General features: G+C 41.2%; 1 protein-coding gene and 1 long non-coding RNA gene across 2 annotated transcripts in view; one reads left to right on the top strand and one right to left on the bottom strand.

The window, feature by feature from the left end:
* The window catches only part of LOC308308325, an 839845-nt gene that overhangs the window by 182726 nt on the left and 642801 nt on the right, over positions 1 to 14318 (top strand). The window lies entirely within an intron of this gene.
* LOC308308112 (polycystin-1-like protein 2) overlaps positions 1 to 14318 on the bottom strand; it is a gene marked incomplete at both ends in the record, with an annotated part of 69821 nt that overhangs the window by 35260 nt on the left and 20243 nt on the right. The window contains 9 exons of the mRNA XM_080753480.1: positions 890 to 1021; positions 1348 to 1477; positions 2541 to 2665; positions 2747 to 2887; positions 3593 to 3769; positions 3980 to 4180; positions 5632 to 6282; positions 10897 to 11054; positions 11684 to 11900. Coding sequence (XP_080609606.1) covers positions 890 to 1021; positions 1348 to 1477; positions 2541 to 2665; positions 2747 to 2887; positions 3593 to 3769; positions 3980 to 4180; positions 5632 to 6282; positions 10897 to 11054; positions 11684 to 11900 — 1932 coding nt within the window. The remainder of the gene's footprint in view (positions 1 to 889; positions 1022 to 1347; positions 1478 to 2540; positions 2666 to 2746; positions 2888 to 3592; positions 3770 to 3979; positions 4181 to 5631; positions 6283 to 10896; positions 11055 to 11683; positions 11901 to 14318) is intronic.

Raw genomic sequence — 14318 nt, 5'->3', positions numbered from 1 at the left:
CTCTAGCTTCTGTGGCCATGTATATTAAAGCTCTTAAAGCCAAGAGTTTAAAGGAATGACAAGCTCACAACAAGCTTGTCGATCGGCTAATTTTGGTGAAACTAGGGATGCTGGGGTTCAAGTGGTTAAACGTTATTTTCAGTAATTCTGATGGAAACAGATATTTCACTGTGACATAATGCATCTTAGGGAGAAAGATTTGCATGTTTACGTAGCGTAACATGATATAAGACATAACAAAATAAATAAATAACAGTGTGATTCAGGGGCGCTGTGGATGAAAAAGTTATTTACAGGGGTGTCAAAAAAAGTTTGAAAACCCCTGACATAAGCCCATTTTCCACTGGCCCAACTCCACACCACTCCACACCACACCACACCACACCGCCCACTTGTGCCAGGTTTTCCACTACAAGGACCTGGGTAGAGTGGTGTGAAAGTGGTACTAAACAGGGTACTAAAAAGTATCCACTCTAGAGTAGGTCTGAGCTAGGCCAAACAGGGCCAAACACATCGTAATGACTGATCACTCACTGACTTTTCATTTAGACCACCAGGATATAGTTGTAATACATGATAATAGATTCTATTGTGTTATAACCACTATTATCATCTATTATAGTGTATTTTAATTATCATAGTAATACATTAATACTTTATAATGTATTATAATCACAGTTATAATCCATTACAGTGCATTATAATTAGGATAGTTGTAATACAAATTTATATTGTATTATAATCACAGTTAAAAGGGTCAATTTGTTTCTTACCGATAGGGGTACTTTTTTGTAATGGAAAATGTAGATATTTTTTATGTGGTGTGGTGTGGTGTGGTGCTAAAACTGCAGTCGAAAAGGGGCTTTTGTGTATGTAGTCAGAAGAATACCTCAATATCCTCTGCCAGGTTCTCCACAGGGATGCCTGAGCCATCCTCTCTGGTGAGGGACAGAGCACCTACTACACCACTGATGTTTCCACTTTCACTCCAGGAAAAAGGGTCCTTCTTCAGACTTAGCATCTGGAAAGAGGGGAGTACATCGTCACTGTATAGCAGATCTACAAGCACACACTGTGTGGTGTTTGTCTGGTTGTAGATTTGCTATTTCCACTAATTTAAAACGCTTTTAAAGCGCTAAATACAAAATGAGCATACAAGGTTTCCACCTTCTGCAACCCCCTGGTACTGTACATGGGTACACACACACACACACACACACACACACACACACACACACACACACACACACACACACACACACACACACACACACACACACACACACACACACACACACACACACACACACACACACACACACACACAGTTAGTGTACAGTTACTTACCCTTACATCTACTGGATCTACTGCATCTGGAGGAATTATATTAGAAGGTAGGTATGGAAGAGAAAATCTAGCAGATGCATCATGAGGTATGGTAAAATGTGCCTCTGACTGTAAATGTGCCGGAGCCACTCTGGGGAGAAAGACACACATAATTAGACACTTATATTAAAGTTGCGCTACAGTATATGGAACATGGAACTTTCCTCTTCTACCTCGGATTTGAACCCGGTTTCCCGGATTTATTTTTCTATTTTGTTTCACCATTGAGCTCATATTGACCATCAGGTCAAAATTAGTTTCAGATGGCTCCCCTAGATGACTTGGGGAGCCAAATACAACCACACCAATTCAATAAGTAATATTGTATTAACATACTCCACCAGACCACACAGATTGGACAACATAAAAATGTATTCATATTAAAAAAAAGTTACATAGCGCCTCTTTAACGTTATATTTGTATTACAGTTTCAACTGTAGCATTCTTGGATTCATTCAGAGGCCCTTTCCATTTTTTTGCACTTTGGTTTGGCTTTTTTGTTGTTTCTTCAAACCAATGACCAGAAACATGTGACACCCACTAGCTTTAATGAGAAATGCTAACAACTAACATTTCTGGGGTGGCTGAAGCACAGTGGTCTGCCATTTTGACAGTTAATTACAGCTCTAGGCTACCTTTTGCTGTTTAAACTGGCTAGAGGTCTCTTGGTTGTTTAAGCTGTACTACTTTAGCAAACAAATTAATGATGACAGGTGCCATAGGTGAAGAAAAATTACAATGAAGTGTCTAGGTCAGTGGTTCTCAACCAGTGGTCCGTGGCCAACCAGTGGTCCTTGAGGGGGATCCAGGTGGTCCCCAGCTAAATGATGGGGAATTGGTAACCAAATGAACCTGTATAGATCTTTAACTGTTGACAGTGTAAAATTCATTACATTTTACGCTCTCAAGAGTTAAATTATAGCATTACTTAATTTACAAGAAGATTACACAAAATTACAGAATGTAGAAGAATTGTTATTTTGATTGACCTGTTATCTCTCACCACATCAACACAGCATAGCATTGTGGACAAAATCCTAACAAAATATAAGTTTTATGTCTTGGTCTAATGGTGTTCCGTGGCTCAAATGCCAAATAAATAATGGACCTTGACATGAAATAGGTTCAAAATCACTGGTCTCTCTTAACTCACCTCTTGACAAACACATCAATAAGAGCTTGATGAACAACGACTGCCTTCTCATGAACTTTTGTCCATCTTAACAAAGCACTCTGGATGTCATTCATAGCCCCGAGAAGGTCACCGGTGATGTTTTTCTGTGAAGGACACATTATTTAGCGAAAGGGAAAGCACCAACTACTCTCTACTATTCTCACAGGACCACCGCAAACACTCACATCTGAGGCATAGTTCAGGATATTGCTTGCAGACTCCACAATGGTCTTGGATGCATTGTGCACTTCTTTCTTTCCATCTTCCACTGGAGGAAGGTCACGAAGGCACAAGCTGAGCTTTTTAACCATTGATGCTGCTTCTTTCTAGTGGTGAGAGACATGATACAACTATTTATTTAGTAAAGATGTCATAGGCACCTGCTTTTCCTCTTAGCCAAATGTCAGAGTGACCTACAAACAAGTTAGTCAAGTGATGAGTGCTGTTCAATCTTCACCTGAAAAACATCTCTAAAATAAGGTAATTTTTTATCCAATGATGACCTGAATAGAGTCATGAGAGAATTCTCATTTAGGCTATCTCATTATACTCAGACAAAGTTCTTGACATTGACTCTGGTTGGTGCAGAAAGTAGCTGCAGTTACTGGTTCAAGAAGATTGGTGCCAGCCGCTCCACCATTTGACAGAGTGTGTAGGCATGTCTGTCCGTACAGTATGTATAAGTATGCATTTCACACACTGTTTTACACCTGTAAACCAGTAATATGGCAATAAAAATAATTCAGTATATTATTTTTACATTTTATACCACAATTTTTGTAACCCATTTTTTCCCAAGGTGTCAATTGTCTAATGTAATCCTGGGCACTACACTCCCTATGCCAACCTGGGGAGAGCAATGGACTGATCTCATGCTTATTTCTATGCAAGCTACTTTTTGGCTTGGACTCCTACGTCCAACTGGGAAATGGAAGGGCCACGTTATATCTTTCCCCTCCATCAGGCGCCCAGGCTGGCCAGGGGGAGGCAGTATAGAGACCAGGATTACTGCATGTTTTTTGTGAGGTTACCTTGGAGGATGATTGGGATTCTATCAGGTTGTAGCCTACCTGAGCAGAGGGGCTGAGTTCAGAATCCTTCTTGACGATCCCAGCCAGTCCTTTAGCTACCACCTGCACTTCCTGCGGAGACTTGATGCGAACTTCCTCCAGTGTGGTGATGATAGTGTTCAGCATCTGCTCACGCAGCTTCAAGACACATTCGAAACAACTGAGCTTCTAGCAGGTTTATACATTCCATGTTACTGAATAACCAAGTTCAACCGGTTTAATCACTGCAATAAGTCTCTGAACTGCTCGACTGCCTTTCTCAACACTAAACAACAGCTTGAAAAATGATCTGGATGGTCTGGACCAACATTTAAAAGTTCACACTCATGTGGTGCTTAAATAGTGTACCTCTTGTCTAGCATCTTTATCTGCCTCATTGGATTGATCGTTGAGTATATCGGACACAGAGCGGAAAATCTGTCCCAGGGTCTCCCCAGACAGTAGGCTTTGCTTCTGCAGCTGAGCCACAGTATCGTTCACTAACTGCCACACTAACTGAAGCTTCTGTGAAGAGGAGGACCCAGGGTCTGCTTCAGAGTCAGTTCGCACCTGATGAGAACAAAATGAATGAATGAGCAAAAAATAAATGAATATGGACATAGGCCACAATGTGCCAAGTCATAAGGTCTTACTACATACAGTATATTCCATACACATTTGTAAAACTCCTGCAGCATTTCATGTACATATACATACTATACAGATATTGGTTAATCAAACAGTAAGAGTCATCTAATAGGCATGTGTTGATTACATTAAGAGTAGGGGTGTAACGATACATTTTAACAGCGATACGATACGCATCACGATACATGGTTAACGATACGATACATGGACGATATTGGTTCATTTATGGCGATACGATACAATATAGTAACTATTTAGCAAAAAAAAAAAATCCTGTAATAGGCATTTATTGATGAAATTGTGTTTACTAGTTCCCTTAAAAGTTGTCTGGAGAACAGGGTGATTGGGTTCAGGCTTAAAAAGCTTAAAAAATGCTCATTAACTAGAAGCAGTGCTCTTCCAAGCACAGGTCTCCACCAGGTCAGGTAGGTTATTGTGGCCTCCTGGTGGCGCTATGATGTCCAATAATGTGAAAATGGTGCCATGTCTTCTTCTGCCTTTCACAGAAATCTGACACTGCATTCATGATTTGATGCATTTTGTTCCAAAAATGTGTTTAGCAAAAGTCGACCTGCTGGTGGCGCTATAACAGGCCAATGTGAAAAGGGAGGCATTTGTTCCTTGACCTAGTGGAAATGTGCATGCAAAATGTCACAGAAATTGCACTCATGATTTGAGTTAAAAACTGACCAATTCTGCAAACAAAATGTTTGGATGGAATTAGGATGGAATATGAAATATCGCACAGATCCGTCTTGATCATAATTATGACTAGAGAAACTGTGTACCAATTTGTGTGACTTTTGGATAACATCTGAAGGAGTAATATAAAAAAGGGTTTTACATAAGTCGGGCTCCTGGTGGCGCTGTGTTCCTTGGCCTCTAGGTTTTACACTGATCGTGGATATCAAGTAAAATGTTATAGGTAAAAAGACAAATCATAAAAGTATCATAAAATACTTTTGGACAAACCTCTGTTAATATGTAGGTTCTGTATCTAGAACTACCATTTTTTAATGTCGCCGTAATGTTCAGAGTGTAGTCGGAGATAGCAGGCCCATGAGGAAGGAACACCAACTTTATCTCACTGTTGTCACTACATCGTATGTGTTGACCTGAAAAATGACAGCGAATTCATTGTAAACAGTAAGAATGACAAGGCCCATTCTGATAGAATGATCCAAAATAGCTACAATGGTACCTACCATCGTCAGTCTGAAAGCAATACTGGCAGCCTGAACATGGACTTTTAGTGATGCAGGTTATATTGAAAACGTCGAGAATAGTTCCTTTTGGAGGCGAAAGGGTGCAAAAGAAGAGGCCAATATTATCAGTGGTTGTCGTCAAAGCTGTAGCGGTTGTCACAGAGGGGCCTCCAGGTTGGCCTGGTTGGCCTCCAGGTTGGCCTGGTTGACCTCCAGGTTGGCCTGGTTGGCCTCCAGGTTGGCCTCCAGGTTGGCCTGGTTGGCCTCCAGGTTGGCCTGGTTGGCCTGGTTGACCTCCAGGTTGGCCTGGCTGGACTGGTTGACCTCCAGGTTGGCCTGGTTGGCCTCCAGGTTGGCCTGGTTGACCTCCAGGTTGGCCTGGTTGGCCTCCAGGTTGGACTGGTTGACCTCCAGGTTGGCCTGGTTGGCCTGGTTGACCTCCAGGTTGGCCTGGTTGGCCTCCAGGTTGGCCTGGTTGACCTCCAGGTTGGCCTGGTTGGCCTGGTTGGCCTCCAGGTTGACCTGGTTGGCCTCCAGGTTGGCCTGGTTGACCTCCAGGTTGGCCTGGTTGGCCTGGTTGGCCTCCAGGTTGACCTGGTTGGCCTCCAGGTTGGCCTGGTTGACCTCCAGGTTGGCCTGATTGACCTCCAGGTTGACCTCCAGATTGGCCTCCAGATTGGCCTCCAGATTGGCCTCCAGATTGGCTTGATTGACCTCCAGATTGGCCTCCAGATTGGCCTCCAGATTGGCCTCCAGATTGGCTTGATTGACCTCCAGATTGGCCTCCAGATTGGCCTCCAGGTCTGCTTGGTCTTGTGACTGTCGGAATGGTTAATGTGGTGTACCCGTCATCATGCTTCCCTATAGTTTATGAAACAACAATTGTGTATTTGTGTACAAGGCATTTGATATTTCAAAGAGGATCGAAGGCGGAATCAAATCTGCTTCTAAGTTTGAGAAAGAGCAGTATTGACCAAGGTTATTATAGTACAGCATTTCTTTATTTTTTTTTGTTTTCAATCTCAGTTTAGTTTTGATTAAAGCAGGTTTGCTAGTTTATTTTTTGATTTTGTATTAAAGGCTTAGACATAGAAACTCACAATTGCTCGTGTTGCTTCACTTCCTTTTTTTGTTTTCTTTAAAATATATTGGAAGATGACACAAGACCCAAAATATTAGGTTTATGTATGAAATATTGACAAAGACTAAAGCTAAGAACATTTTCTCTATGATTTTTGTTAGCTTTATTCTAAATGATGTTATTTTTATTTAACTATAATAACCTTGGTTCTTATTTACATGGTTCCACCACAATTTATTGTGTAATGCATACTCACCATAAGCCACAACCTTTATATCCTGCCCATTATTCTTGGCAGAGACAATTCTAGATTTTGGTATTGTGTATTCGGATCCTCCATCAATTCTTTGTATCAGTGGCCATTTTTCTGCAATCATGTAACAGTGTTTTGTCTGCTGTGGGATATTCTGCTGTAAAAGTAATAACATTTTAAAAAGGTGTTTAATTGAGAATCGATTTGATTACCTTTATTCTTCTAATGTTCAAAACTGTCAGTTTCATCAAATTAATTTGCTAGATAAGGATTTGTTTACAAAACACTGCGCTCTCTTGACTCTTAGGTTCCAAGCATTTTAAAATGGTCACTGGATGAATGGGACGATATGAAAATTTCATGTCAAGATTATTGTGACAAAACAAATTGCGATTTACAATATTATCGCGATAATCAAAATATCCCCAACATCCATTATCCTGGGGCGGACATTTGCCAAAAAATAGCAGATCTACAAACTATTGCTTGTAGATCGGCTATTTTTTGACAAAGAGATTTGGTAGTGAGTGAAAAAAAACCTGTATCAAGTATGTTATTTCCAGTTCCGTTTGACCAATTATAGATGATTTAAATACTATCGGATATGCTCAGCAAATAAAAGGTGAATTGATCCCAGTGCATGACGGAGGATAATTTCACGATAAATTTCAATCTCCATTATATGATTATTGTGTGTGTGTTTTTTTTTACCATGATAAACGATAATAACAATTATCATCCCATCCCTACTGGACATCAGCTTGGAACCTTTCAAATCTTGATGCTAATGCTGCGGTCAAGCTTCTTCTGCTGTTCCAACTAAATCACTGAATAACAGCCTCAACCAAATACAGTAAATTAGTCATTTGTGAGACTTACATCCCAATTATTTGAATTTCGTGGATCCTCAATATGCCATGCCACTGTTGGACAATTATTTGCTTGCTTACAGTTCAGCTTGATTTTAATATCAATCCATCGACGCACTGGGTTACAACCTTTTTTGCAGCTGAAATGAAAACAGTTATGGGATAACAGACGAATACATTATTTATTTAACATGGACCCAATATATTAGATTATATTAGATTGATATTTAAATGCATACTGTGATTAACATTGACACATTTCTACATACTGTAGATTTGTGATGTGATTGGCAAACCTATTCATCAACACAACCTTATGGTCTATCATCTATTTAAATGGAAACTGGGTAACTTTAAGACTAGTTTTGCTCACATTATTATTACAGAAAGGTCTGGGAGGGGAGGGGGAGCTCAGCCAGAGCTCTTAATTGTTCCCTTTTCAAAGGGGTTGTGCACTGAGTTGATTGATTGGGCCATATCTCGTGCTGTGCTCGTTAGTGATCTCTCTAATCAATTAGAGCATCAAAGACAGAGAGGGGAGGGGAGGGGCCCCTCACAGACTTTTCGGTCCCTGCCAGGTTTGAACGTCAACATAAACAGTGGAACAGAACCAAAATACAGCCAGGGGGACGTGTCTTTCTGCAAGGAAACACCCCAGCATAATAATATAGTGGCTGGAAATGACTGCTAAAAGATTTACATACATATTTATAGGCTATTAAAAATAGTCTTAATGTTACCTAGTTTCCCTTTAAGCAGGGGGTGAAAATAATAATCTTGTTTCAATAATTTACCAAATCAAGTGACATTGTTTATCCATATGTTTCGGAAAATGTCGATTAAAGACAGCAATAATATAACTGAAAACATGTATTGTACGCAAATAAGTACCTCAAATAGACAAAACTGCGTGGCCACAGAGGAGGTTCATAAGTAATGCATTTAGATGCATGACGTTTCAACCTATTGTTATCCTTCCTTCTCACTTTAAAGTAGTATCTATTATACTCAAATGGTTTTGGTAGACAGTTTGTTGTAATGGTGTGGGACAAGCTTGGCCAGCTTCCTTGGCATCCACAAGGGTTCGCTGTGGGTTAAATTAAATTACATTAATGACACAGACTTAAATTCATTCACTTGTCGGTGCATACAATCTGCCGCTGTATAGGGCTGTCACGATATGAAATTTTACATGACGATTATTTGTCACTCAAATAATTGGCGATTAACGATTTAATTGTGTTTTTGTCGTTGATAATTACATTTCTGTTTGGCTTTTAGGCTTTGAAGTTGTACATGGTAGATATGACACATAACCTAAATATACGAAGAAATTACTGACATATTTGACAACTTACTACTTAAAAAATAACTTTGATAGTGGAAATAGCCGATCTACAAGCTCACAACGCGTCGCGATGCGACGCGTTGTGAGCTTGTAGATCTGCTATTTCCACTATTTTTGACTTTCTTAAAAATATATGAACATTTTTCAACATGGAAACGATTATGACGATTATGAAAAATAATCACGATTATGTCAAATAATCACGATTAGACGATTATGTAATAATTGTGACAGCCCTGCCGCTGTATTGTAGAGAGATAATACAAAAGTCTTACTGCAAGACCAATCATATCTGAAGTTGTTGTTGCCCTGTTCAGGGAATCCACTCGCTTCAAGAATGATGGCTCCTGTGAAGATTGGGAAACTATATTAAAGTAGCCTCGTACCCGCCCCTCTTCCGGAAACCATTTCATTTGAATCCTACTGGATTCCGGAAGTTGGTCATTTACCAGGCTAATATTAAAGGAATCTGAACCCAAATCGGTGTAACCTGAGGCTGAATCTGTAGTATCTTATCCTGGATTTGAGGAATGTGTGAACCTGAATCTGAAGAGTCTAAACCAGAATCTCAAAAATGTGAACCTGAATCTGAAGACTCATCGATTTCTATGCTTGAGGATCGGAGAACTCGAACGTGTTCCTCTCTCTGAAAATGAAAACAAATGAAAACAAATCTCAGTTATGACTCATGAACAATTCTATAATCTAAAGGAATGAAATTGAATGTGTAATAGTTCAGGTCTTGCATAATTTACCCTTAAACCCTAGATACTTCAGTTGACCAGGGTCTCATAGAGCAGTGGTTCTCAACCTTTTCAGGCTGTGACCCCCAAAATAATCCTATTTAACCCCAAACAAAAGTCATTTTGGGGGTGAACTACTCCATTAAATTGTCACTTAAGAAATGTGCAGATACCCTCTATACACAGGGCCAGACTTACCATTGGGCAAGGGTGGGCACGCGCCCAGGGGCCTCAGGGGGAGGGGGTCCCCGAAAAAAAAAATTTTTTTTTATTTATTATTATTATTTTTTTATTTACCCCAAAAAATTCAGTAGGCATGATTGCGATCACAAAATTCCATGTTTATCCCCCATACAAACCCCATCTTTCAAACATGGCAGCCATGTTTGTTTACATTTCAAGAAAAAATGCTAGCTAGCTCATGAATGCCTGAACAGATTTCCATTCAGATTTTTTTGTTTGAAAGCTGTGAACAGTGTGCACACACGTGATGCATATGATCTAGGCATGGGCGTGCATGATCCGTGCACTATGAATTACATGGAAGTCTATGGAGAGGGAGGTGGTGTGGAACTTAGAAGCACTGCATGTAGCTGCCCTGAAAGCTTAGTGCAGTCTAAAGCTCGCCCACTCTATGTATCCGGTACTTTCCACACACATAGGCTACACACATGCATACAAACCCCACTTCTGTATCCGCTTCAGACCCTTCCAATGAGCCAATGAGGATACACAGTGAGATTATACACGGGCCGGTCCGTAGGTGAGGTCACGGTGGTCAGGTGGACCGGATCGAGGTGGAATTTTTGCGCGCGCACAAGGGCCTCTTTATTTCCCCTTGCCCAGGGGCCTCATGTCTTGTAAATCCGGGCCTGTCTATACACTTAAACTTTATGTTGGTTTGTTTACTGTTGAGTGAGAAAACAATGTTTCACATTAAGTTAAACATCTGGGGATGCCCCCCAAATAATGTGGGAACCCCCTGGGGGTCCCGACCCACAGGTTGAGAACCACTGTCATAGAGGTACACCTTTTTCTCTTCACTGAAAATAGCCAAACTACAAGCTCACAATGCATCGCGTCCCCAAATATTTGCCTACTGTGGCATGCCCAATGCAGTCAGAATAGGGTTCATTTACCGGCCCTCTGTCCTCCTGGTTGAAGTTCAACAAACCACTTCCGTAACCGTCTGATGTGGGGATGAAGCGAGGAGCACAGGAACCCAAGTGATGCATTTCCACATCTACGTCCAACGATGAGAAGACATTCCAAGCTCTGAGTTTCACTTCTAAAGGTCCTGTAAAAAACATTTGAGGATGACTATTTAACAGCTAAATTAATTTTAAAACATTCTTGAGACCTTCAGTCTCATTACTATTAATCAATAATAATTAATGTATGTCCTTACAGTGCTGATTAAAGGTGCCAATTAAGGTATGCTATAAAGTTTCTACTTTAATTTTAAAGGTGCCGTAAGGTTTTTATTAAAACAAGCGCTTTTTTTTCTTTCTTTCTTTTTAACCAGTAACAGGGATCTGCTTATATCTCAAACTCTTTTATAAACAGAAAATACATTTTCATGTGGGTTACAAATTTCATCCAATCCAGAGAGATCACAAAAGATCATTTATCAGCTTGTGTTCCAGTTCAAAATGTGTCAGCTCATTGATATTTTTAATCACATCCAATTTACTTGTTTATCCTGTATAGCTATCCTGTATGACTTGTCTCTCGTGATTGGATGAAATTGGTGTCCTGACCCCAAATTCTTTTTTTTCCTTCTTCTTTTTTCTGTTTACTAAAGAGTTGGAGAGAATAGTTACTGAAAAAAAAGAAGGAAAAATATATTCTTGTTCCGTTAATCACTTACACCACCTTTAATGTAACGTTTGATAAAGCTGCTTAGTGTTTTTTTTTGTTCAGTACCTTGGATCGTGTTCGTGATCTGAAAAACGTGCTGCCGTGTATTCATTTCATGTAGCAGCTGTCTGGAGCCACCGTCTCCAGTCAGAGAGAAGAGGAGCAGTGCAGGGACCCCCCGTTCAAGGGAAACAACGATGTCGAGAGCAGAGGATCCTAGACACTGGCCCTCCTCTGCCATCACAGAGGCCTGCAGGCCTGCCAGTTGCTCCAACACACACACCTGGACACAAAACAATGCCCAGATACAGTACGTCATCTATCCCTCTGTCAGGAATGTATTACTGTTTATTGTGCCAGTCAAACCACTTTGGGCATGTCATTATTTTTGATATATTTCCAAAATGTTCTAAACATTAAGCAAAGGATAATAATCTCTGTTGTCTCCTTAATTGCTCGACAACAATTTCTCCCCTTATGGAAAGATTATTCACCTCTTATAAACATGTCCTGGTCCCGTAACTACCATTGAGGACACAAGGTCATGGTATTTCTCATGGTATTTCTCCCGAATATCTTTTTGTGCAGAAAAGCCATTACAACGCCAAAATTACTTGAGAGGGATGGAAGGTTATGGAGCAAGTGACTCATCTTTTCAGAATAAATGATCTTTTGTCGGCGCGCGGTGCATTGTGGGTCTCAACAGCCCGGAACTTGAAGAGCAGTCAGGCAGAGCCAGAGGAATGATTGTTGCCCTCCCAAAGTTGCACAATTAAGCTATTCTATTGGATTATACCTTTCGTGTGGGCATTGAAATCTATTACGTGGTGTCTGAAGTACTTGACGGACACATCGCTTCAAGAAAATGGTTAATCAAGTTTAATCGCCCAGCCCCGGATAGTTTCTCATTCGACCGACCAAATGAATAAGGAGACTGGAAACAGCGTTTCCGACGTTATCGTCTGGCGACGAAACTGAACAAGGAGGATGGCGAAGTTCGGGTCAGTTCCCTGATATACGCTATGGGCCCGGACTGGAGGCTGAAAACATTTTCAAGTCATTCAAGTTGTCAGGGGATGATCATAAGAAGTTCAACGTTGTGTTGGGAAAATACGACGACAAGTACTTTTACCTCAAACGGAATATGATCCACGAGCGCGCCTGTTTCCATCCAGAGAGTACAGCGCCGCGGCTCGGTGAGAAAGTTGAAATGTTTATCAAAGCTCTTTCTGATTTCTCAGAACACTGTGACTTTGGGGCAATAAGGGATGAGCACATACGTGACCGCATAGTTAGTTGTTGGTTGCAGATCAGCTGAAGCACTCTGGCACAGAGTCTCTCTCGACTCGAGTACTCAAGTAAATATACTTATTTGTTGCAAAATGATGACATGTTGATTAGGGTGCATCAAATTTCAATGCAAAAAAAATTCATCTCATTCCATCTAGAACTTTGTTCCATTGTCTATACAAATGATTTTAGCAAAGTTTGGGGGAAATTCATTCATAGTTAGAGGTGCAACGCAGCATGTCAAATTTAGGGAAAAGTGACATTTCGGCTGGTTTTAGAGCTTTCATTTCTTGATAACATGACATGGCAATTTCTCAAAAATACAACAAATAGTTTGTGAGGAGGTGTTTCTGCCAAGAGAAAAGGTGTTTAATCAAGAAGAAACATTTACATTTTCATTGAAAGTCACTGAAAAATATTTAAATATTGTCCTAGTCATTCACTGTGTTCAGCTTGCACTTATAGGAGCGAATATTGGGCTGTTCACGGCGGTCATGCTCAACTGATTGCAGCACATTCTGAAGGTGTTGCTCACTTGGCTGCTGCCACAAAGTCTGATGTGAGTTTGACCCCTCGCTCGGCACAGTCATTCACAACATTGATGGCAGGCACATTCACCAAACCTGCCTGGAATGATGCACTGGTACCCCAATCCTCTACATTGAGAGGAAGAAATGCTGTATCGATTTGCAACTGGTGCATACCAAACCAGCAGTCTGGGTTGGCAAGGTCGGCTAACCTGGTGGCCGGTGAGAGGACTGGAAACTTTGGCTTACAGAAACCAGTGCCAAAGTGCTACTGTGGGGCTCGCATTGGGAGGTTATCTGGTTTGTGCTCCAAGATGGCATCCGCAAGTGCATGCTGCTGATCAGCTGGCATCTTGGTACTGAGGAGTGCCAGGGGCAGCATCTAGTGGTGCCTCCTGTGCTTTCATGGCTGATGTTGCAATGCCCTCGTCAACAGACGTACTCAGTTGTTTGAGGTAATTCCGTGCGGCATCTACTGCTGTTACAGGTCAGCCACCATGTTGCGTAGATGTGCGTAATGAAGTTGGAAAATGCCAGAATCTTCGGCACCTGCTGCCGTGTGGTGATGGTGCCCTGGGGATGCAAGATGTGCTGTTCCATCAAAGCCAGCTAGAGAGTGTAGAGGAGCTTGCCCATCCAGCGCGCCTTGTGCACAGTCCAGATCATTGGAAGTTTACTGGAGTCTACATCATCTGCACCCAGAGAAGACACAGCTGCACAAAGTCATGGTAGTCGCACTCACCTTGTCTCTAGTCTATCACTGCTGCAGCACACATGGTGAATTCAGCACTTAACTTGCCCAGGAACAATGGGCCACTGTAGTTGTGCAGCAGCAAGCTCCAGTTGTACTTTAGACACCTAAACAACCTCTGGTGAGGGTGAGT

This window comes from Nannobrachium achirus (assembly GCF_963921795.1).
Source record: "Nannobrachium achirus genome assembly, chromosome: 22".
Taxonomy (NCBI): domain Eukaryota; kingdom Metazoa; phylum Chordata; class Actinopteri; order Myctophiformes; family Myctophidae; genus Nannobrachium; species Nannobrachium achirus.
This window is presented reverse-complemented; position numbering and strand designations above follow the sequence as displayed.